At 42.2% G+C, this 26,507-nt stretch overlaps 1 protein-coding gene across 27 annotated transcripts in view; it reads right to left on the reverse strand.

Moving 5' to 3' along the window:
• FN1 (fibronectin 1) overlaps positions 1-26,507 on the reverse strand; it is a 236,467-nt gene that overhangs the window by 167,296 nt on the left and 42,664 nt on the right. For all 27 annotated transcript variants that reach the window (XM_087882202.1, XM_087882200.1, XM_087882197.1 and 24 more), the window contains exon 12: positions 22,738-22,866. In XM_087882202.1, the coding sequence (XP_087738328.1) occupies positions 22,738-22,866 (129 nt within the window). The remainder of the gene's footprint in view (positions 1-22,737; positions 22,867-26,507) is intronic.

The raw sequence follows: 26,507 nt of genomic DNA on the forward strand, positions 1-26,507 counted from the left end.
AGCCTCCTCCCACTGCAAGCACCTGGCTTCCACCTCCACACCAGAAGCACTCGCATGCCCAGCGGGAAGGGGGAGGCTGGCGACTGGCTGGACCCGTTTTAATGGAGAGGCGTCCTCGACAATCTGGCATGGCATGGAGGTTCAGCTGGCCAATTCCTAGCTGCAATGGACAGCAACGCTTGGGTTGACCCCAGCTGCTTCTCTCCATCATGGTGCTTTCTGGATGCGGCTTACAGCTCCGAGCCTGAGCAGCGGGAGGTGAGGGCTGCCTTAAGTGTTCAAGTTTCAAGTGACAAAAAATGTGTTACTTTTGGGGAGACTGCGGGATTGCCCTGCCTCCCCACCGGCCAGCTGGTCTTCAGCGCACGGCTTGTCAGCCTCCAGACATCAGATTCCCACCACCCAGCACCAGTTCAGGGGTTCCTTCCTCCCTCCAGGGGACAGAGAGAGAGAGAAAAGACAGAGAGGGAGGAAGCGAGAGAGAGAGAGAGAAAGGGAGGGAGGGAGACAGAGAGAGAGAGACACTGAGACTTGTTGTTTGCAAGGTCCTTGGGGCTGAGAATTGCTGCAAAACTGAGTTTCCCGAAGTGGACCACTGCATTCTAAAAAACTTAAAAAATGATCTAGTAAAAAGAGCAACATGCAAACAAAAGCAAATAAAACACTCCCAGGAACAAAACAAATTAAAGTTTAATTTGTGTGTATTGTTTAATGGACTACTAAATTGGCAAAATGGATTGCTAAATTGGCCACACCTACACAGTCACATGACCACCAGCCACATGACCACCTAGCATGCCCATCCAGCCGGTCCGGCCCCCCAACAGTCTGAAGGACCATGAATTGGCCCCCTGTTTAAAAAATTTGAGGACCCCTGGTATAGGATCTCCTGCTTGAGCAGGGCACTGGTCTAGAAAACCTCCAAGGTACCTTCCAGTTCTATTCTGGATTCTGAAACAAGCTAACAAAAAACGTGTGAAACCAAAAGATTTTAAAGTAGGTGATAGATTTTATCTTGCCATGAAGTACTTACAGTCTACAAAAGGAATATATCCCAATGCCCAAGGAAATATTCATATTAAAGAATATCACCTGATGTACAACCCCCATATGTGGAGTCTGATGTATTTTGGATATAATTTTCAACCAAAGGTACTGCACAGCATATTTGTGAGAAACAGCTCATAAAACCTTATCATACAAATTATTCTAATTTAAACAAAATACCACACCAGAACAAAAAATACAATTTAAGAATGTAGAGGCTTATAATGCTTCCATTATTTGCAATGCTAAAATAAAATCTAATACCCTGGGTGTGGTGCATTAGTCTTGTGCATTAACACAGAAATCCTCTTTGGAAAAGAGAAAAACTCATAAAAAACCATAAACTCATCTTCCTGTTCTGTATATTTTTGTATATACAAACTTCCTTGTAATTTTACTGATTGGCTCCTCACAATTATCTCAGTACTGCTGCCAGTAATGAATATTGAAAACTGAGAATACATTGAAAAGTATCTCCCTGCCATTACAGTAAGATGTTATGGAAGCACAATGGTTGAGCTTACAGATCCATGCTGCAAAACTGCAGAAAACAGAGTTTGCATCATTAAGCCATCCTGATGTCAGCATTCCAAATTAGGCTCTCTTCCAGTTCTGACATGAACGAGATGAAGCAAAGACCAGAAGCGTTGATTTATTGCTGAGATGAACTTTTACCTAGTTTTCTGTATGCAACAGATAGTGTTTCCTGGGGGACAAGGGTGGGGGCCACATTCCTGTGAAAAGAACGTGCCGGGACGTAGAGATGGATCTGCATGATGGCCAATGGGACATTGGGGTTGGAGAGCGGAAGAGGAGGGGGTTGGAAGGAGGAGCCACTTTGGCTGCAATTTGAATCAGGAATGTCGGGTTTTTTTCTGTTCTTAAATAAAAGTGATTCATTAGAGACTTGCGCTTGAAAATGAAACTTATTTAAGATAGCACCGAAACCTGACACCTGGTTTTTGCAACCCAGATCTGTTTTCCATAAAAACTGTTGCTGTTATAAATCATAGTTTCCATTTTAGTGAAATGAGTGAAACAAACTATTGCGGCTCACTCAGTGAATGGTTAAGCAAACCACAAATGAGTTGGTGAACCAGATAATCTAATCATCAGCAGATGGAAAGACCTCAGAAAAGTAACTCTGTAATTTTAAAAATGCTCTGCTCTGCAAAGTCAGTATGCTAGAGCAAAGGCAACAGGACTTAGTGAGCTTATTTTCAAAGTACAGCCACTGGCAGAGCAAAAGTTGCTTCCAATTCCCCACCCCAGGTCTGGCCTTGACAGCAGCTGAGAGAGAAGGAAGGCATTGCATTCCAAAGGCTTTCTATCAGTTCAACAGACAGTTGAACAGCTTCGAGGTACTGGGTAAGAGGGAGGACAGGCTGCAAAAAGCCTGGATTTATGGACCTTCTTGGCATTCTTTCCTGTAATTAAGAGAAAACTATTTCTTTTGCTCCTCTAACAGGGAGGCAATAAGCTTTGCCACGGAATTGATTCAAACTTTGCAGAAGCAATGGCTAAAATAACACCTCCCAGGAACAGACACATCATTCTCATCCCCTCATCCCCTCATCCTCTATTCCTCTCTGCTGCATTTACACTATTACAGCCTTTGAAAAGAAGAAAAGTTTTTGTCCTAATTTGTGTACTGCAAAGTTGTGCCTATTCAATGTGCCTATTCTAATTTGTGTACTGCAAGTTGTGCCTATTCAATGTGAAGCGAATTGACTGTGTAGTGATTGACCCGTTTAAAGTTTCCTGCATCTAAGAAACTAACCTAATGAAATCTGGATCTTTTTAAATCACAGATAGAAAAAATCCAGAAAAGATAAACAACTTCAAGAACATTCAGACAGGTTTAATCCTAATTTGCAGACTAAAATGATATTTTGAAATTTTGAAGCCAGGGAAGGATTCAAACTTTCCTCAAAGTTACAAGCCAATTGCTGTTCTCTGTGTCACCTACAAACTTTTAGAAAGATTTGTGTCAAACAAATGCCCTAGAAATTGAATCTGTAATCCAAATAGAACAAACTGGATTTTGCCCCAAACATGACTGTTTGGGGCAAAATGTTTGGCGATCAAGGGAGTTTCCGGAAGCAACACGGTGTGACTGGTTGGGAAAATACCAGGCTCCGATGAGCTTGGCGAAACCCAGCCAGACGAACCATCACCGGGGGGTCTTCGGACCGGATCTGTCCTGTAGTGAAGAGGAGAGGCAGCTCGTTAGCTAAAGAGGAACAGGCAAGTTCCTCAGAAAGCCTGAGAAAAGCTCTTCAATCCGGCAATGGGAATCAGTAAGAATCGCCATGAATCGCATCCGGAATAAGCATTGTGCAGGAGTGAAGATTTGGACAGAGTACTGGTACTGGGTGAGTGATTGGCCAACTCACAGGTAATAAAAGAAAATTTGGAAAATTTTAGAGTTACCCCAGTGTGGAAATAGCAGCTAAATAGTGACAGGGGGAGACAATGGATAGAGAGAAAATATGGAAGTGACAAGCGCTCTATAGGAGAGTCCGACTAAAGATTTAAAATTGAAGGTGAATGAAAATGTAAAGTTGGAATTTGGACTTTTCCGATGTGGATTGGATTATAAACTGATTGGTTGGACATAAAAGTTAAAGAAGAAGTGGGAAAACTTTCTTTTTCTCTTTTTTAAATTCGTAAAGATTGATAAAGTGGATTACAATACAAAATGGACACTTTTTAACTGGCTGAGTGGAATTGTGGATTGTAAAGAGACATCTTCAGGAGAAATAAGAGTATGATACTAAACTTTTTGTTTTGAGGGAAAACTTTGAAGTAGTGAGAAAAAAAAATAAAACCTTGAACTTTTTAAAAGTTCAATGATAAGCTGTTAGACTACAAGCGGTTAGACTTTGATGATTAAAAAAGGAGGATGATTAAAAAAGGAGGATTACAATGTGGCTTTAAATTGGAATAATATCAACCCAGAAAGAATAAAATGGCGCAGGAACTTAAGGAAATGATGAAGATGATGTGCTTGGAAATAAAGGAAATGATTACAATCTTGCATGGAAAATCAAACTTGATAAATCAAAGAATACATGGAAGCTGAAAAGGAAATAAGCAATAAAAAACAGGAAAGAGAGATTGACAACGAAGAAGAAGACAAAGACAAAGAGACTGACTATGGAAAATTAAACAATGATATGGGTTGTAATAATAAAAGGAAGAACCTTAAAAACTACAGTGAGATTAATAATGGGGAATATAGAAAGAGGGGAAAGAAACAGAGAAGGAAAAGAGGATGGAATAGAAAAAATATAAAAAGATTAAAAAATTACACTGGCATTTACAGTGGAAGTACAAGAAAGAGGGAAAAGGAATGGAAAATAATGGGAAATAAAGGGCAAAACAAAAGATTTTATGACTTTAAAATACAAAACAAATCTACTGGGATTAACAATGGAAATATAAGAAAAAGGAAAGAGAGAGACGGAATACTGGGAAATATAGGGCAGAATAGGAGAGCTCAGAATCTTAGAACACAAAAGAAAGGAAGAGGTGATCTGTCCCCGTACCCACACACACACACACACAGCCAGTCGAGGGTTAAGGAAACACTTTGGAACGCACCCAGTTCTTATCTCCGACTTGGCAGCAATAGACACACCGTCTGCCAAGTTACTTTATTTTCACAAACAGACAGATAAGATACGAACGTTCAAGAAAGTCCAAACAGAAATAATATTCCTCCCAGCAGTTCCGGACGAGGCTTTAGTGACTCCAAGGTTTTGCTTTGTTCGTCACAAGGATCCTTTGACCACTACCCTCTATTATATAGTCTCTGGGGTGTGGTCCAGTGACTCAGTGCTAATCCCTAGCACGCCTCCTAAGCTGCTGCAAACGTTTATCACGCCTTCGGAGGCGTGCGTCCAGGAATGATGTTTCATTATCACTTTGACTCGAATCAGCTGTCTCCTCTCCCTCGACCGGCACTTGAGACAATGCCAGAGGGGAGGGGCCTGGAGAGGGAGGCCTGGCTGACTCCTCTTCCTCATGCTCGGAGCTTTCTTCCTCCGATGGGACAGGCTCAGAGGGCGGGGCCACAACAAGAGGGAGGAAAAAGAAAAAGAATAGAAACGGAGAAAGGAAGAAAGGGAGAAAGAAATGAAAGAAGGAATACATTTAGAACTGTAAGATTTAACAGATAAGATGAATGTTAGAAAAAAATATAAAATAGTGATACCAATTAAGTGACTTAAAATGATGGGAAAATATAGAGATGTATGAAGTAAATGAAATAAGACTTATGTTTTATGTTTTAAATATGCTATATTGAAAATTAGAGAAATTGCAAGAATTGTCATATTCTAAATTGCAGTGTTGGAGATTGATAAAATGATAAGTTGTAATAATATGGATAAATTTAATTGGGGGAATTGTAATAATTGTAATATTTTAAATTATATATTTGAAATGTAATCAAAAAACGGAAAAGAAGGCGAATTAAGATTACATTAAGAACTAATTAGGTTGGGGGAAATTAGAAATGATTAAGATGTGATTTATAAACATATATTATTAATAATTAAAAAGATAAAGAGGAATTTTGAGAAATATATTTTAATAAATGAAAGAAAGGTCAGGGTTGCCTGGACACCATAATTGAAAATATTAAATTGAAAATGTATACAGCAATAGAGAAAGATGAAAGAAGAAATAGAGAGATGGAAGAGAAGGGGAAGGAGAGAGAGGGATAGAAGAGAGGGGAGGAAGGAAGGTGGGAAATTAGAGTAGGAGAGAGGGTTAGTTAGGGAGGAAGAAAGGAGGAGAAGGAGAAAGGAAGGGGAAGTAGTAAGGTGTAGGAGAGGAGGGGGAAAGTAAGAAGGAAGGAAGAGAGGGAGATGAAAGAGACTGAGAAGAAAGATTGCTGTATAACAAAAAAGAGGAAATGGAAGAAAGGCAACCCCAAACAGACATATAAATATTAAGATAAAGAAGAAATTGTTAATAAATAAAAGAGAATAAATGTGAACAAGTAGGAAAATTAGAATTTGAGCGCGAATGAAGATATTGTTTATACAAATAAGCATAGAAATATTAAGATATGAATTAAAGAAAAAATAGGGGGGAAAGGAAGATTTTGGCAAAATTGTAATTGAGTAAAATGTATTTGAATTTGAAAAATTGTATAAGATAAGATATGGCCAATACTTTGTTCAAAAAAAGATGCGGGTGAATGTGGGGGGGAAATTCAATAAAACTTGATTCAAAAAAATGATTGTAGCAATCAAGTCCTTGCACTAACTTCCTACCTGGAGAATGGATTCCAAAGGAAAATTTATTTATTTATTTATTTATTTATTAAATTTTTATACCGCCCCCTCTCCCGAAGGACTCGGGGCGGTGAACAGCCAAGATTAAAAAACATATAATATAAACATTCCGGTTGGTGAGCTGCAGCGACATGGTGCTGAGTGAGTGATCGCTACTCCTCAACACCACCTGTCACCACGTTTTGGGGATCCCTTCGGGGGCACGGGACCTGGAGAGCCCCACGGACAATAGAGAGAGTCGGGTGAGCGAGAAAGTGAAGCGCAAGCACTTCTCGCAAAAACCGGGCGGCTCTGTCAAACCAGCGTGAGTGAGTCAGCCTCTCAATGGCTGACTTGAAGCTGTGGTAGCTGACAACTAGAAGGAAGCAAGGAAAATCGGAGGTTGCAGTGGCGTGATCGAAACTTACTTTTCCTGCCTATGTGGATTTGAACATCAAAAAGGGGTCGGCGTAGACGAGCGCGAGGGGCTCAGAGTGGAAATGAGCGGCGCTGGAGATCAAAGAGCAGTTTGCCAAGGCACAGAGCTCGTCTAGCCGGCGCAGAAAAGGAAAGACTGAGGACGCTGAAACTGCCTGCGTAAAAAGAGGTTTGGTGGACACAGAGAGCAAGGAACATATAAGAACTCAGAAAAATTTTGTTCCTCATTTGCTGGCCATAGTAGGAAGGTGAATCAAGCTGAAGATCGGACCTTACTTGCCTGTACCAGAGAACAGGAAGTGCAGCCATTAAAGAAGCCTGACAGAGCAAAACTGAAAAGGACAGGCATAGAGACAATCTAGCTGCGAGATTTATCATAGAGCTTCGGCTGTGGCTAAGGAAGGATTGGAGGAGATTGATGACTGAGTGAAAAAAAAAAAATCCAAATCAAAAACTTTATCTTTGTGGAAAATACCATTTGTCCCCTATTGCAACTTGATAGCTTTCCTCTTTATTCTTTTTACTTTTGATAACGCTATCCTTAACTTCCTGACCTTCTGCATAGTAATAGTGTTATTAATAAGAACTGTTAATTTTTAGGTTATTTAAGTCTTGACTTTCCTTGCTTACAAGATATACTCTTATATAGTGTTATTTGATTTGCATTCATCTAATTAATTAATTAATTATCTAAGTATACTCACTTATATCTATAGTAACTTTGCATATTTTATATATTAACTTATTAATATTTAGTAATATAAAAACTGCAGTATTTAACTAATTAATTCATTGGTATATAGTCATATAGGAGTTTGAAGGAAAACCATTTAAATCTTTTCTAAAAATTATTTAAAAATTATTGTTATTTAAAATTATCCTAAAGGGGAAAAAAAAAAAAGAAGAATATAAAATATTTAGCTAACAGTGTTTGAGCCTCTAGATCAGCGGTTCTCAACCTGGGGGTCGCGACCCCTTTGGGGGTCGAACGGCCATTTCACAAAAAATGGCCTCTCTCGCCCCCCCCCCACGCCTTCACTCACCCTCACCCTCTGCCTCTGCTGGATCGCCCGGTCGCCGTTCGCTTACCCCGCCCACTCCCAATCTATTGCTGCCTCCGGAGTCCCAGCTGATGGCTAAAGGGAAAAAACAACTGTTTAAATTCTTGCCGCGGGGCTTCAAAGAGCTAGCTGCAAAGAGGTAAATTCCTGGAGCAAATTTTTTTCCCCCTACCTATGCTGAAAAGCGAAATTGAAACTAAAGAAGGGTCTTTTCTGCAACGTGACAAAATGAGGCAGAGAGATTTCTTTTTCTTTTTCCTCACCAAAAAAGGTAGGTGCAAAACTGCAAACAATGGGAAATTTAGGGCAAGATTTTAGGGCAAGATTTTAAAACACAAAAGAAAAAAAGCTCTATTTAGGGAATTGTAATAATTGAGATACTATTAATTGTATATTGTGTTGAAAGCAGAAATGGTTGTGGTTTGGAGGAATATATGGGGGAAATTATTTGGTTTATTAGTATTGGTATATATAATTAATTGATTTGTAAGAAATTGGATTGCATGGAAATAATTGGAATATTCATGTTCATATTGATTAATATACAAAAAAGATAGTTATATAACTAATTGATTTATATTAAAATGTTGAATTTGTATTAAACAACTGTATTACATAATTAACCAATGTGAGGATGGATATAAAAATAGATGACAATGGGAAGGGGTATAATATAGAATAGAAGGGAAAAATTGAATTTGATTAAGATTAGAGATGAGGATGAAGGGTAATATTGGTTTTTTAAAAAAAAAATAGATGAGGAATAAATATGGTAAAAAGGAAATATAGAAATTGTAAATTTAATTGAAATGACTAAATACTGTGTTGGAAGAAATATCCTTCTGGGTTCTGCTCCAAGTGGGGAAAAAGGCACTGGAAACATGGAGATTGCTTGGAAAGATGGTTTAATGGTGGACAGGATCACATGGCTTGATGGGGCCCATTGTGTTAGTTTCTGTTGCTATTGTGTTGCAAATGTCCTTTGACAAAGGATTGACTTTCTGCCTCTGGCCCATTAACAAAGGGTGGGGGGCAGGAAGGTGGGAGCTGCTTTGTCTGTAAAATATGCTTCTCCATTTCTCATCCAGGGAAATATAATATTCTGCCTTTTTAATATTTCCCAAAATATTTCATTCTTCTAGGAAAGGGGTGGGTGCTAACCTCCTACAACTGTTTAAATTTGTGAACCGGCCAAATACTCTGTTCAAAGAAAATACGTTGTATGTTTGTATGTGTGTTTCTAATTATTGCTATTTATTGCTATTTGTTCACTTTTATTCTTTAAAGTTTAACAATTCATTCTTTATCTTAATATCTTTATATTTGTTTGGGGTTGGCTTTCTTCCCTTTCATCTTTTTTATTGTACAGCAATCTTTCTCCTCAAACCTACCACCTCTGTCTTTTCTTTCTTTCTTACTTTCTCTTCCCCCCCTCTTCTTCTTCTCCCTACTTCCTCTTTCTTTCTCCTTCTCCTCTCTTCCTCCCTCTCTTACCATCACTCCTCCTCTAATTTCCCTTCCCTTCCTTCATCCCTCTCTATTGCTATATCCTTTTATGTATATGGACTACTCAGAGGGCTGAAAAAGTTATTTTTGACTGGTCCTCGCACTTTTGACCAGTCCTCGAACTTACGACTGTCCTCACAATTTATGTTTTTGCCCTATCTTGTCACCATGGTGAAGAGAAGCAGTTGTGAAATGAGTGACACAGTTGTTAAGGATGCTACAATGGGCATAAATGATGACCAGTCATAACTGCGAAGACCGGTCAAAAGTGCGAGGACCTGTCAGAAATCACTTTTTCAGCCCTCTGGGTAGTCTTTTGTGCACAGGGACTACTCAGAGGGCTGAAAAAGTTATTTTTGACTGGTCCTCGCACTTTTGACCAGTCCTCGAATTTACGACTGTCCTCACATTTTACATTTTTTGTCCTATCTTATACCATGTTGAAGAGAAGCAGTTGTGAAATGAGTGACATGGTTGTTAAGAATGCTGCACAGGCATAAATGTGAGGATGGTCATAAGTGTGAGGACCAGTAAAAAGTGCGAGGACCTGTCAGAAATGACTTTTTTCAGCCCTTTGAGTAGTCCCTATACACATAGCCATGGCCATCCGGTCACATGACCAGGTAGCCACGCCCACCCGGTCACGACCTCCAAGCCACGCCCACAAAATAAGCCACGCCCACAGAACCGGTAGTAAAAAAAATTTAGAACCCACCCCTGGTTGGGGGTCACCACAACATGAGGAACTGTATTAAAGGGTCGCGGCATTAGGAAGGTTGAGAACCACTGCTCTAGATACTCTTTTCCCAGTATCCTGATTGTTAAAACTATTATTACCAGCAAGAATTGTAAATATATCCATAATTTTTTTTTTCTTGGGCTAGATATATATATTATATTTTTAAGCAATCGTATTTTAAATTCCCTATATTGATTCCGCTGTTTAGTATCTATAGTACTTAAAATTATAATTGTATCTATAATCAAGTATTTAAAATTCCTATATATAGTATTTATAGTATTTTAAGCATTTAAGAATACAACACTTAGCTAAATTAATTGATACACTGATTGTGAATTGTTGATTAATTGATATATTGATTGTCTAGTATTGAATTGTCTAACTTATAACTGCTAAGCCAACTTAATACATATTAACGATATATTGAATATAAGGTATTGTTGGGAAGAGATTTAGACCCCTTTATAGATATTGATAGTGATTGTCCACTGGAAAATTAGCTTTATTCATCCAAAGATTTACAAGAAATAATTTGATATAGAAATATATATACATACATACATACATACATACATACATACATACATACATACACATACATACATACACACACACACACACACACACACATATATATAAAAGAAAGATAACAGAAGCGCTAACTGGCGAATGAGAATTTGGAGTAATATTGATAGGATAATTAGAGAGCAAAAAAAAATCCTGAAAAAAATGACAAGCATGTCATCAACAGTGGGGAAAACAGGAAAAAAGACTCCCTCTAATCCCACCATCGCTACAACCTCTCCGGCAACACAGAAATCAACAGAAGGCCTGGCAATGCAAACTCTGCAAGCGTCGTTAACCTTGATTCAAGAAACGATGATGGCAATGCAGGAAAAACTGTTAAATAACCATGTCGAATTAAAATCAGATATACATGCATTGGACCAGAAAATGAATGAAATCCAAACATCAATATTCAATAATGAGCAACGAATTCAAAAAGCCGAAACAAGAATTGACCAAATCGAAAAGAAATTGGATATCGTGGACCAAACATTAACAAGTCAAAATAAAGAGTTAGAAGATTCAATAACCCAATTAGAGATGGACCGGGCTTCCTTCTACTTGCGATTTCAGAATGTTGTTGAGGACAAAGAGGAAGATCTAGGCGAGAAGATAGCGGAGCTGATAGCTGATGCACTTCAACAAGATAAACAGGTGATAATTAGAGAGTTAGACGACGTATACAGGGTCCAGACAAATTATGCAAGAAGGAATAAGCTTCCTAGGGAAGTACATATCCGCTTTGCAAGGAAAAAAGTTAAAGATATTCTATACAACTTGGCAAGAGACGAACAGATAACATATCGAGGAAAAGAAATAATAATTCTAAAACAGATACCAAGAAGAGTTCGGGAGATGAGAAAGGAATACAGATTTTTGGCCATACAGTTGAACAAAAGAAAGATACTATTCAGGTGGCTCCTCCCAGAAGGGATGCTAATAACCTGGCAAGGAAGAAAAATTAAAATAGAAAGTTTGAGTACAGCACAAGATTTCCTTGACCAGCTGAGAGGCATGGAAGAAGAGCAGGGTAGCAAAGAAGAACCAGAGACAGTAGCAGTGGAGGAGGAAGCCCTACACCAACAGAACACAAACGAAGCAACTGTAGAGGAGAAGACAGAAGAAGAAGAAGAAGCCAAAGGGAAGAAAGCAAGACCAGTAAGAGCCGTAAGAACAAACAAGAACCAGTAACCAGACAGGGGTATAGAGATGAATGACTTGAAATTAATATCTGTAAATGTCAATGGTCTAAACGACCACAAAAAGAGGAAAAGAATATTAACAAAACTAGGTAAACAAAATGTTGATATAATGTGTCTACAAGAGGTACACATAAAAAAAGAAGAGGGTAAATGTCTAGAATATAAAAAATTTGGTCAAACATTTGTCTCGCTGGCAGAGAAAAAGAAGAGGGGGGTGGTAATCTATGTAAAAAAAGGAATTGAAGCAGAGCAAAAGTTTAAAGATACAAAGGGTAGAATCCTCATAATTGAAATTAAGAGAGGGAATTCCAAGGTATTATTAGTGGGCATTTATGCCCCAAATAAAAAACAGGGAGAATTTTTCAAGAAACTTCATGAACAACTAGTAAAAATGGCATATAATGAAATCTGTATGATAGGGGATTTTAATGGCATCGTGGACTCGGAGAAGGACCACAAGAGCAATAAAGTAAAAAAAAATAAAAGGACAAACTTACCGAGAGCTTTTTCCGATTTAGTTGATGAATTAGACCTAATTGATATTTGGTGTACCCTGCACCCAAACGACAGGCAATATACCTTCTTTTCAAATGCACAAAAGTCGTGGTCTAGAATTGACATGGCATGGGTTAGCAGGAATTTAGGGTTAGAAATTGGAATGGCTGTAATCAACCCGAACGATTGGGCAGACCATAACCCAATAGAAATTAGATGGAAGTCTGTACAGAGAAAGTACCAACGGCGGTAGAGGTTTAATGCTAAACTACTGGGCGATAGAGACTGTATACAAAAACTCAAAGAAGAAATAAATTTCTTTTTCAAGGAAAATGAAAATAAATGAAAATCCCGCGCAATAGTATGGGATACTATGAAGGCTTACCTGAGAGGAGTCGTGATTTCATATACCGTACATAAAAACAAAGAAGAAAGGAAGATCCTGGAAGATTATTTAAATCACATAAGAGAATCAGAAAGAAAACTTCAAGATAACCCAGAAGATGAAGTAGCCAAAGAAAATTGGATGATGTGGAAGCACAAAGTAAATATCATGGAGCAAGAAGAACTGGCACAAAGAATGAAAAGAATGAAACAATATCTTTTTGAGAATACTAACAAATCGGGCAGGTGGCTGGCCTATAAATTAAAAAAGGAAAATGAAAAGGGTATAATTCATATCTTAGAAGACTCTAAGGGCAAGCTATTGACTAAAGAGGAAGAAAAATTGGGTAGAGCGAGAGAATATTATGAATCCCTATACAAAGAAGAGGAGGTACCGGATGATAAAATTGAACAATATTTGACAAATGCAGTGCTCCCACAAAAAACGGATGAAGAGAAAGATATGCTTAATAGAAAGATCACAATTGAAGAACTAAAAATGGCCCTTTCCAAATTGAAAAATAACAAAGCGCCAGGACCCGATGGATTCCCAGGGGAAATATACAAAAAATTAGAAGAAATACTCCAACCGAAATTGCTAGAAATCTTTAATGATGCACTGACAGAATATAAAATCCCAGTCATGGAAGGAGGCACATGTCACACTTGTGCTGAAAGAAGGTGCCGACCCAAAATTCAAAATTACAGACCAATTTCGCTCCTAAATACTGACTATAAATTATTCATGGGCATAATGGCAGAAAGAATGAAAAAGATACTAAATAATTGGATACACAAAGATCAGAACGGATTCCTTCCGGGGAGGCAAATTAAAGACAATTTGAGAATTGTGCTAGACACCCTAGAGTACTACGAAGAACACCCCGGAAAACAGATGGCCCTAATCTTCGTCAATGCCCAAAAGGCATTTGACAATCTAAATTGGAAATTTATGACAAAACAAATTGAGATTATGAAATTCGGAACAAATTTTGAAATGATGATTAAATCTATCTATAATAACCAAAAGGCGAGCATTCTGGTGAATGGGGACAGGACCAAAACATTCCAAATTAGTAAGGGAGTAAGGCAAGGTTGTCCCCTATCCCCATTATTGTTCATTTTGGCCTTAGAAGTTCTTTTGCGGAAAATTAGATCTAATGAGGAAATAAAAGGATTGAAGATCAGGAAGGAGATTTACAAGACGCAAGCGTTTGCAGACGACGTAGCTCTAATTCTCGAAGACCCCATAGAATCGGGACCAAAAGTGCTAGAGGAATTAAGTAAATATGGAGAGGTGGCAGGCTTCATATTGAACAAAACTAAAACCAAAGTATTGATTAAGAATACAACTGAGAATCAGAAAAACGAGATAGAAGAAGTATTAGGACTACAGGTTGCCAAAAAAATTAAATACCTAGGAATTTGGATTACATCAAGATGTTTGACCCTGAAAGACGACAACTACACTCCCCTAATTAGAAAGATGAAACAAGACCTTGACAGATGGAAGGAAATAAGATTATCACTTTTGGGCAAGATAGCCACAATTAAGATGAACATTCTCCCCAGAATATTATTCTTATTCCAAAACATACCGATAAATTTAGATAAAAAGGTTTTTCTAGAACTAGACAAAATCATCAGAGAATTCATATGGGAGGGGAAAAAACCGAGGTTTTCTATCAAAATTTTAAGGGGCAGAAGAGATATAGGTGGATTTGGTCTCCCTGATTGGGAAATATATTACAGGGCAGCTAAGTTAGTCTGGATAAGAGATTGGATTACCCTGGAAAATAAGAGGATTCTTACCCTAGAAGGCCACGATTTGCAAAAAGGGTGGCATGCCCATATTTGGGACGCAGAGAAGAAAAGGAAGACATATTTCCATAGACATAAAATTAGAGATTCATTGATACAAGCATGGATCCAGATTAGGCAAAGATATTACAAAAAAATCCCAAATTGGCTCTCAACGATGGAGGCCCTGATCCACCCCAATAGATGGGGGATGGAGAAAATGGGCAGATATAAAGATATCTTAGACGAAGGAGGGAAGCTTAAACCAAATGATACTTTACAAGAGCAAGGAATAATCTTAGATTGGTGGACCTATTCGCAAATAAAATCTAGATATCAGAAAGACAAAGAACAATACGGTTTAGAACTTGGATCAAATGGATTGGATAAAGTCCTGATGGGAACAAATAAAAAGATTCTGGCCAAACTATACAATTATTTATTAGGTGATGAGAAGTCCGAAGATATCACAAAGAATCAAATAAATGCATGGGAGAAAAATATAGGGCGTGATATAAACTTTGGGGAATGGGAGGAGGCATGGAACAGGAATCTTAAACTGACTAGAGCGGTGGCCTACAAGGAAAACCATTACAAAATGCTCCATAGATGGTATTTAGCCCCGGCCAGATTAGCAAAGATATATCCTAATATACATCCCAATTGTTGGAAATGTGGCCACGGTCAAGTCACCTTCTTTCACATGTGGTGGACATGCCCGGAAGCGAAAGGATATTGGAATAAGATCAGGAAGTGGTTATATGAAATAATTGGCGAAGATATTGAATTAACACCAGCGATATTTCTCCTGGGAATGGTAAAGAAGCCATATGGAAAGGAAAAGATACATTTAATGATTCACATGATTACAGCTGCCAGATTGGCATACACACAGTACTGGAAAGAGAAAACTCAACCACCAGAAGAGCTCACAATTAGGAAAACACTGGAGTGCGCAGAGATGACTAAATTAACCCATGAATTAAATGATGACGAGAAGTCAGTTTACTATATTGTGTGGGAAAGGTGGTACAAGTGGATGCATGATAAAATGAAAGAAAGACTTAAAGGTGTGTTAAATAATGGTTAAAAGTGATTTGAAATATCACCAAGTATTATTTATGTAAATAGTTAAAACACTGCACATCCGATATCAACTGAAAATGATATTACATTTATGTTTTTTACGTTTTTGTTTGTATGTTTTTCTTTTTCTCTGTTTGTAAAAAATCTTAATAAAGTTTCTAAAAAAAAAACAAAAAAAAACATATAATATAAACATTAAAATACATTTAAAAGAAAAATTAAATCCAAAATGGCTCCCTAATTTAAAATGCCTTACCCATAACCCTATAATTAAACAAATTTAAAATTTCCACATTTAAAAGGGGGAAGATTTAGGCCAGGCCGGCTTGATGAAATAGAAGAGTCTTAAGAGCGCGGCGGAAGGTGCGCAGATCCAGGATCCTCCGTATCTCCGGGGGGAGCTCGTTCCAGATCGTAGGTGCCCCCACAGAGAAGGCTCTCCCCCTAGGGGCCGACAGCCGACATTGTTTGGCCAACGGCACCTGGAGGAGCCCCTCTCTATGGGAGCGTACTGGCCGGTGGGAGGCTATTGGTGGTAGCAGGCGGTCCCGTAAATAACCAGGTCCTAAGCCATGGAGCACTTTAAAGTGATAACCAGAACCTTGAAGCACACCCGGAAGACCACCGGGAGCCAGTGCAGCTCGCGCAGGAGAGGTGTTACATGGGAACTCCACGTCGCTCCCATAACCACCCGCGCGGCCGCACTCTGCACCAGTTGGAACCTCCGAGTGCACCTCAAGGGGAGCCCCATGTAGAGAGCGTTGCAATAGTCCAGATGAGAGGTAACGAGGGCATGAGTGACTGTGCGTAGGGAGTCCCGATCTAGAAAGGGACGCAACTGGCGGATCAGGCGAACCTGATGAAAAATCCTCCCGGTCACGGCCGTCAAATGCTCTTCTAAAGACAGCCGTGAATCCAGGAGGATGCCCAAGTTGCAAGACCTCTCCGTGGGGGCCAATGATTCGCCCCCAATAGTCAGCGATGGCACCAGCTGACTATATCGGGACGTCGGAAACCACAGCCACTCGGTCTTGGATGGGTTGAGCCTGAGCCTGTTCCTCCCCATCCAGATCCGTACGGCCTCCAGGCACTGGGACATCACTTCAAGGGCACTGTTGGGGTGGTCCGGGGTGGAGATGTACAGCTGGGTGTCGTCAGCGTACTGATGGTACTTCACCCCAAAGCCACAGATGATCTCACCCAACGGCTTTACATAAATGCTGAACAAAAGGGGCGAGAGGACCGATCCCTGCGGCACCCCACATATAAGGGGCCTCGGGGTCGACCTCTGCCCCCCTGTCAACACAGACTGTGACCGGTCAGAGAGAAAGGAGGAGAACCACCTTAGTACGGTGCCTCCCACCCCCAACTCTTCCAACCGGTGCAGCATGATACCATGGTCGAGGGTATCAAAAGCCGCTGAGAGATCTAACAGGACCAGGACAGAGGAGCAATCCCTGTCCCGAGCCCTCCAGAGATCATCAACCAATGCGACCAATGCCGTTTCCGTGCTGTACCCAGACCTGAAACCCAACTGGAACGGATCCAGATACAACGCTTCATCCAGGTACCGGGGAAGCTGTCCCGCAACCACACTCTCAACAACCTTCGCTACAAAACGAAGGTTGGAGACTGGACGATAATTAGCCAATATTGCCGGGTCCAGGGAAGGCTTCTTGAGGAGGGGCCTCACCACCCCCTCCTTAAGGGCGGCGGGGAGGACACCCTCACCCAGTGAAGCATTTATAATCCCCTGGAGCCAGCCTCGCGTCACCTCCCGGGAAGCCAGCACTAACCAGGAGGGACACAGGTCCAACAAACATGTGGTCACGTTCAATCTACCCAGAATCCTGTCCACATCATCTGGGGTCACAGGATCAAACTCATCCCAGATAACAGTCTCAAGACCTGCCTCCGTCACCCCCGCTGGATCTACCCAGTCAGAGTCCAGACCTTCCCGAATCTGAGTGATTTTGTCATGCAGATACTGAACAAAATCCTCGGCTCTTCCCTCCAAGGGGTCCTCCCAGGCTTCCTGGTGGAGCAGGGAGCGGGTTACCCTAAACAGGGCGGCCAGGTGATTATCTGATGACGCAATAAGAGCAGCAAAATGAGCACACTAGGTAATTCCTAATATGAGATCTTACCAGTGTCCGGTCCGATTCAGAAAGACTAGCCCTCCAACTACTCTCTAGGCGTCTTTTCCGGCGCTTCATCTCCCTCAACTCCTCGGTGAACCAAGGAGCCAGGCGAGATCAGCGCCGGGTCAGAGGCTGCAAAGGCACGACCCGATCCAGAGCTCCAGCGGCCACCCTATCCCAGGCGGCCACTAGGTCTCCAGCCGAGGCGTGAGCCAGAACCTCAGGAATTGGCCCAAGCTCCGTCTGGAACCTATCTGGTTCCATCAGGCGCCTGGGGTGGTACCATCTTATCGGTTCCGCCTCCCTGCGGCGGGGTGCCGCGTTTCGAAGGTCAAGGTGAAGGAGAGAGTGATCCGACCATGACAAGGGCTCGATGACTATATCCCCTATCTCAAGATCACTCAACCACTGTCCAGAGACAAAAACCAGGTCCAATGTGTTTCCCCCTGTGTGCGTAGGGTCATGAATTAGCTGGGTCAGGTCCATGACCGTCATGGAAGCCATGAACAAAATGAAAATGAAATATATCTCTGTTTTTCTTCACCTCTTGGCAGCCTACCTGGGGAGAAGGGCTTCTCAAACGAATAAAGGTTATACCTTCTTGTAACACCATTGCCTTCATTGACAACATGTTGATTAATGGGTCATTTCTTCACGTTTTCACAGAATTCAATAGAATCAGATATTGTAAGTTGAATCATGGACTACCAGAAGGATCAGTGCTATGCCCTGGACTTTTTAACTTGTACATCCATGACCTGCCTGAAGCTGTTTTTAAGAAGAGATTAGATAACTATTTGTCTGAAATAGTATAGAATCTCCTGCTTGAGTGGAGGGTTGGACTGGAGGACTTCCAGCATCCTTTCCAACTCTATTATTCTGTTCCATTATTCTTTCTATGATCATGTGCATTCATCCCATCAAGCCCAAAGAAAGTCTGGAATGGAATAGGACCAGTGGTAAAATCCAATTTTTTTTACTACCGGTTCTGTGAGCATGGCTTGGTGGGTGTGGCTTGGTAGGCGTGGCAGGGGAAGGATACTTCAAAATCCCCATTCCCACCCCACTCTGGGGCCAGCCAGAGGTGGTATTTGCCAGTTCTCCAAACTACTCAAAATTTCCACTACCAGTTCTCCAGAACCTATCAGAACCTGCTGGATTTCACCCCTGTACAGGACCATGATGGCGAACTTGGGGCACACGTGCCAGACATGGCATGCAGAGCCCTCTCTATGGGCACACATGCCATCGCCCCAACCCAGCTCCAATCGCATTTCTCGAGCGTGTTTTATTCAATCAGTACCAACTTCTCGCGAAAGAAAGATCTCACGAAGTTGGAATTGAGTGAACTTTTTCACTCACGCACTTCACAATGGGGGTGGCGGGGTCCGTCCTCCTCCTGAAGCCCATTATGACTGTGGCTCCCTGTCACCCTGTCGCAGCAGAGGGATGAAAGAGCTGTCACCCTGTCATGGCGATGGGTGGAGCCTTAGTGCAGGCCTCTACACTTGCCTTTGCATGGCAACAGGATTCCGTCTTCATCATGGTACATTTGCTGTTGCCACCAGCAAAGAGGGCTGGAAGAGAACAGCGGGGGTGAATCTTGCGGCGTGGGGGCCATCCCCCAAGCCTGGCCTTCCTCCTCCTTGGCGGCGAGGCCAAGAAAAAGAAGGGGGCAGCATGGGGAAACGCTCCCCTCCCCCGGCTGAGCACTGAGCACAAAAGCCACAAAAGCCCAGTGGGGTGTTTGTGTGGCTGGCCCAACAGTCGTGCACCCATTGACAAGTCAGACTGTGAAGAGGCCTGGCCCTGCTCTTGCAGCGGGACACTGTTCGGCACCTCCAGACACAAGCTACCGCCTTTGCAATGCATTGCGCCTTTGAGGAACCCGGGCAGCAATGGCTGCGACCGTGGGAGGGGGCAGGGGGCAGCGGAGACATTAGGGCTGCTACCCCCACTTCTCAGCAAGCCGGGCTTAGAGGAGCACGGAGAGTTGCGGGCCGGGCGCTGGAGGGTCAGAAGGCACACACCAACGTCGCCCAAACATGTGTTTCCAGCATGCACTCCTCTGTCCCAAAGTGGGATTGAGTGGATGGGGGGGTAGGGGGAAGGGTAGGGGGTCTTGTAAGAGGAGAAGACGGGCTGGCTTTCCTTTTGGCATGGGGCAGAGGGAAAACCCAATAAAAATCCAATTTCCCCCAATAAATGGGGAAAATAAAGGCCCGGCGGTCCAAAAAGGGGGGTGGTAGTCTGTTTGTCGGAAGATTGGTTAGGAAATCAGTTGAAATCTGGGCTGGAGGCTATTCAGAGAGGGATCTGCCTGGATCTCTTCTTCCCTCCCCCTTAGATTCCCCCCTCGCGACTTTTTTCCCCAGCCTTGTTTTAAGGGGAGGAGGAAGCAAGGTGGGACAATAGTAGCTAAAAGGCTGCAAGGAGGGTTAGGGTTTATTAAAGACAGAAATGGGGAAAAGATGCCATTCCTTTCCCAAGGACCCAGGGAAAGTGGAATAAAAATAGGTGTGTGTGTGTGTGTGTGTGTGTGTGTGTGTGTGTGTGTGTGTTTGTTTGTGTAAAAATAAAACCCCGGGATAGCTTCAGCCACAAACAACAGCTGCTGTTATTTTTGCTGAGAGCTTCTAAGCTACACAGCATTCTTTAATAAATACTAACAATAAGAAACCATAATATACAGGATTAAAGGGAGAAAGGTGAAATCAGGAGGAGGGAGGGAGGGAGGGAGGGAGGGAGGGAGGGAAGGAAGGAAGGAAGGAAGGAAGGAAGGAAGGAAGGAAGGAAGGAAGGAAGGAAGGAAGGAAGGAAAAAGGAGAAAGGAAGGAATAAGGATGTGATGGCTCTCCAGAGGCTACTGCACTACACTCCCATAATTCCTGAGTTGTGCTGTTAAAGAAATCCAGTGCCACCAGGGAGAAGTCAAGTTGTGAAAGTGATTGAAATTCCTCACAAAAGCTCATTATTGAGGTTAAATTGCCATGTTGGCACTTTGTGATAAATAAGTGGGTTTTGGGCTGCAGTTTGGGCACTCGGTCCCTAAAAGGTTTGCCATCACTGGTATACGATCTCCTGCCATGGGCAAGAGGTTGGACTAGAAGACCTTCAAGGTCCCTTCCAACCCTGTTATTCTATGTTCTATGTTTCTCAGAAATTTATCTGTGCTAATGCTATCAATCTCACAATCCAAAGAACCAACTTCAGTGATGCAGAGGATGCCCTTTCTCAAGATCTCCAGAAGCTCAAAGACTACTTCAAAAAATGGCACCTCCAAGCAAACCTAATAAAAACAGATAGCCACATTCCACCCAGTGGAGGTATTCAAATTTTTTTCCTACCGGTTCTGTAAGCATGGCTTGGGGGGTTCATGTGACTGAGTGGGCATGGCCAACTTGACATCACTCACAGCACACCCAGTCACATGACACCCCCCCCCACCAAGCCAACACCCACAGAAAGGGGTAGGAAAAAAATTGAACTTAGAGCTATTGCAGTCTTTCTTTCTACTTATTTTCTGCCCAGGCCTGGCCTAATCTGTCAAAGGCCTCCTCCTGCATGCCGCCCGTTCTCCCTTCGCCTGTCATACGCATTGCCCCATGTCCCGTCCTTCAGAGGCCCCGGCCCTAACCCCACTTCCTCCTCCACAACCGTCTTTTTGGGCTTACCTTCCTCCTGCGACGGCTGGTGGCAGAGAGGAAGGCAAGCCAGGGCTGAGACGTTGCCGCTGGGCTCCCCACCAGCTCACATCTCGCCCCCCCTTGTTGCGAGGTGCCCCACTTCCTCCCCCACAACCTCCTCTTTCTTCGGGCTTACCTTCTTCCCATGGCAACTGGTGGCAGAGGGGAAGGCAAGCTCTCTTTTTCAGTGCACCTGCGAGAAGCCTCCCAGCCTCCGCCTCTTTGCCAGCTGCTGCCCAGCACCGGCAGGTGGTTGGAGACCGCCAAAAATTACCGGAGATCTTGAGTGCGCCAAAAAAGCTGCTGCAGTGCCGTCGCCACCCTGTCCTTCGCGCCAGCTGCGCATGCACATCCCATTGCTTGCTGCGCCAGAGGGACTTGCCCGGGCAAGTCCCTCCGCTCTGGCACAGCAGGCAATTGGGTGACAAATGACAATATGCATCCTGATGCCACAGCTGAAGCCTTCTCCTTATCAAATGTCATAATGAAATGTGCAGTTTCTGTTTTGATGCACATGTTGTCACTTGCCCTCTTTCTCCTCTTCTGTGGAAGCCTAGATTACCAAATGTGGAAGCCTAGAACCCACCCCAGATTATTTTGATGAGTGCAAAACTAGGCAGAAGCCACATAAAATATGCTTACTTTGTTTCAGGTAAGATAGTATTAGTTAGAGCTCTGCTTTAGTTCTCTAATTCTAGGATTTCCAAACTGAGACATAGAGCTATCTAACTTGGATTACATGAAGGCTGGGTTAACAACCAACTAGGGAAAAAAGTAATAGATCGGTTGTCTTCTGCACTGTACAAATGAAAAGAAAAACACAGGAAATAGAACAGAAGCAAGCAGTTTAATGTGGTGGTAAGGATGTAGATAAGCATTAAGTCATAGAGGTTCCTTTGTAGCCCAATTCTTACTGTTTGCAGCAGCCTAAAATTACTGGCATAGTCATGGTAGTAACCCCTTATAGTATATAGCTCTAAACATGAAATGTGAGGACCCTAAGCATTGTTAAGATGCTGAGTTGATGATCCGCAAACTCGAGTTCGAGACCCGAGGACTGCTGCATGACACAGTGAGCTTCCGTCATTTACTCCAGCTCCTGCCAACCTAGACGTTCTAAAGTGTGCAATAGCAAAGTAGATAGATAGATACTACTTCAGTGGGCACATTAACGGGGATATGAAAGGAGTCCCCACTGGGCATTCCTCTGGGCAACGGTGATATCATCAACTAATCCTTTCAACCTTGAAGCGCCTTGGTGCTTCTGACATGAACATGAAAGGAATCAACTTACCAACAGGATCACATTTCCATCTCCCCCGACCTTGGCCAAAACATGTACAGTTCAGCATGTGTCCTTCTTCGTGACGTTTGTGAAAAGTCTGATTAACGTCATATGTGATCCCATCAACTATACACTGATCTATTTCAAGAGAGAACATATCTGTATCATTGGTTACTTTGAACAAATAATGGCTGTAACTTTGCACAGCTGCATATTTTTTTCCACTCAGTTTACCAATATCTCTCATGAATGAAATAGTTTGTGTTTTTTTCCATATTCAAAAAGCTTTCAGCAAAAAAGTCATATAAAGCAAGGATGTCATATAAAGTATTTAAAAAGTTAATTATGATGTACATTTTCTATAAACATTTATATTCTTTATAATCTTTTAATAGATCTTGAGTCACTAATACCTTATTTCTTCCTCAAAGTTGTAATGACTCGTCACTCCAACCCATACCACATACATCTCTTAATAAGCTGGCTACAAATACTTATATCATAAAGTAACTCAATTCACTCATTAGGTTAAACTATGTCTTGTTTAATAATGATTTAATGAATAAACCACAATTATATGGTGTTAACCCATAAATATAGCTTACAGAATCATAGCTTACAAATAACAATTATTCTATTCACATATCTTGTCCTTTAATTGGCTGTGTTTGTGCATAATTTCCATGACATGAACATAATCTGAGATTTACATTCAATAAATAACATTTGTGCATGATATGTTGTCACAAAGGCTTTGCTTATGATTTTCTGAGGTTTCAAGGAATTGATGTTTTCACATGTACTAAAACTATAGTATATTCCTCAGATATTTTTTTCTTGTTATAGGTCCTAGAAAACAAAGTTCTGTAAATGATTACTCATTGTTGGCTGTATACAGTTGCAAGAAAAAGTATGTGAACCCCTTGGGATTACGTGGAGTTTTGCATGAATTGGTCATAAAATGTGCTCTGAACTTCATCTAAGTCACAACAATAGAAAAACACAGTCTGCTTAAAATAATACTACACAAACATTAGATGTTGCCATGGTTTAATTGAACATAACATGTAAACATTCACAATGCAGGGAAGAAAAAGTATATGAACCTTTGGACTTAATAACTGGTTGATCCTCCTTTGGCAGCAATAACCTCAACCAAACGTTTCCTGTAGTTGCAGATCAGACCTGCACAATGATCTGGAGTAATTTTGGACCACTCCTCTTCACAAAACTGTTTCAGTGTAGCAATATTCTTGGGATAACTGGTGTGAATCGCTCTCTTAAGGTCATGCCACAGCATTTCAATCGGGTTGAGGTCAGGACTCTGACTGGGCCACTCCAGAAGGCGTATTCTGTGCTGTTGAAGCCATTTTTTTGTTGAATTACTTGTATGCTTTGGGTCATTGTCCTGTTGCATCACCCATCCTCTGCAGAGCTTCAGTTGGCAGACAGATGGTCGCACGTTTTCCTGCAAAATGTCTTGATAAACTCTGGAATTCATTTTCCCATCAATGACAACAATCCGTCCAGGCCCTGAGGCAGCAAAGCAGCTCCAAACCATGATGCTCCCTCCGCCATGTTTTACAGTGGGGATGAGGTTTTGATGTTGGTGTGCTGTGCCTTTTTTTTCTCCACACATAGTGTTGTGTGTTCTTCCCAAACAACTCAATTTTGGTTTCATCTGTCCACAGTACATTTTGCCACTAGTGCTGTGGAACATCCAGGTGCTCTTTTGCAAACTTTAAATGTGCTGCAATATTTTTTTTGGACAGCAATGGCTTCCTCCGTGGTGTCCTCCCATGTACTCCATTCTTGTTTAATTATTTTCCTTATTGTAGATGTGTCAACAAAAATGTTAGCATGTGCCAGAGATTTCTGTAGGTCTTTAGCTGACACTCTAGGATTCTTCTTTACCTCATGAAGCATTCTGCGCTGTGCTTTTGCAGTCATTTTTACAGGACGACCACGCTTAGGGAGAGTAGCAACAGTGCTAAACTTTCTCCATTTGTAGACAGTCTGTCTTACTGTGGACACATGAACATCAAGGCTTTTGGAGATACTTTTGTAACCTTTTCCAGCTTCATGCAAGTCAACAATTCTTGATCGTAGGTCTTCTGAGAGCTCTTTTCTGCGAGGCATGGTTCACATCAGACAGTGCTTCTTGAAACCAGTAAACCCAAAACAGGTGTGTGTTTTTAAAGGGCAGGACAGCTGTCAGCAACACATCCAATATAATCACACTGATTGGAGTCAAGGTTGGCTAACTCCTGGCTCTAATTAGTTCTTGGAGAAGTCATTGGGCTAGGGGCTCACATACTTTTTCCTCCCTGCACTGTGAATGTTTACATGTTATGTTCAATTAAACATTGGCAACATCTAATTATTATCATTATTATCATTATCATTATCATTAATTATCATTATCATTAATTATCATTATCATTATTATTATTATTTATTTTGTATACCGCCCTTCTCCTGAAGGACTCGGGGCGGTGAACAGCCAGCAGATAAAATACAGAAAATACAAAAATTAAAACAATATTAAAAACCAATTAAATTAATTTGGCCCACAGTTAAAACACCCCCATATTAAAAACCCATAAATTAGCAATTTAAAATTAAAACAATTTAAAAATATGGTCAGGTCAGCCCAGCTTGATGAAACAAAAACGTCTTTAAGGCACGGCGGAAAGTGCGCAGATCCGGGATCCGCCGTATCTCCGGGGGCAACTCATTCCAGAAGGTCGGTGTCCCCACAGAGAAGGCTCTCCCCCTGGGGGCCACCAGCCAACATTGTTTGGTCGATGGAACCCTGAGGAGCCCCTCTCTGTGGGAGCGTACTGGTCGGTGGGAGGCTACTGGCGGCAGAAGGCGGTCTCGTAAATACCCGGGCTCTAAGCCATGGAGCACTCTAAAAGTGGTAACCAATACCTTGAAGCGCACCCGGAAGACCACTGGGAGCCAGTGCAGCTCACACAGGAGAGGTGTTACATGGGAGCGTTGAGTCGCCCCCATCACCACCTGCGCAGCCGCATTCTGGACCAGTTGGAGCCTCCGGGTGTTCCTCAAGGGGAGCCCCATATAGAGAGCACTACAGTAGTCCAAGTGGGATGTGACGAGGGCATGAGTGACCGTGCGTAAGGCATCCCGATCCACAAAGGGACGCAACTGGTGGTTCAGGCGAACCTGATAAAAAGCCCCCCTGGCCACAGCCGTCATATGGTCTTCCAAAGACAGCCGTGTATCCAGGAGGACACCCAAGTTGCGAGCCCTCTGTGTGGGGGCCAACGACTCGCCCCCAAAAGTCAGCGATGGTACCAACTGACTATATCGGGATGCCGGAAGTCACAGCCACTCGGTCTTGGACAGGTTGAGCCTGAGCCTGTTTCTCCCCATCCAGATCCGCACGGCCTCCAGGCACCGGGACATCGCATCAAGGGCATCATTGGGATGGTCCGGGGTGGAGATGTACAGCTGAGTATCATCAGCATACAGATGACACTTCACCCCGAAACCACGGATGATCTCACCCAGCGGCTTCACATAAATGTTGAACAGAAGGGGCGAGAAAACCGACCCTTGTGGCACCCCACACCCAAGGCGCCTCGAGGTCGATCTCTGCCCCTCTGTCACTACGAACTGTGACCGGTTGGAGAGGAAGGAGGAGAACCACCGCAACACAGTGCCCCCTATCCCCAACCCCTCCAGTCGGCACAGCATGATACCATGGTCAATGGTATCAAAAGCCGCTGAGAGGTCTAATAGGACCAGGACAG

This window comes from Pantherophis guttatus, chromosome 1 (genome assembly GCF_059756535.1).
Source record: "Pantherophis guttatus breed Tessera chromosome 1, ASM5975653v1, whole genome shotgun sequence".
NCBI classification, from domain to species: Eukaryota; Metazoa; Chordata; class Lepidosauria; order Squamata; family Colubridae; genus Pantherophis; species Pantherophis guttatus.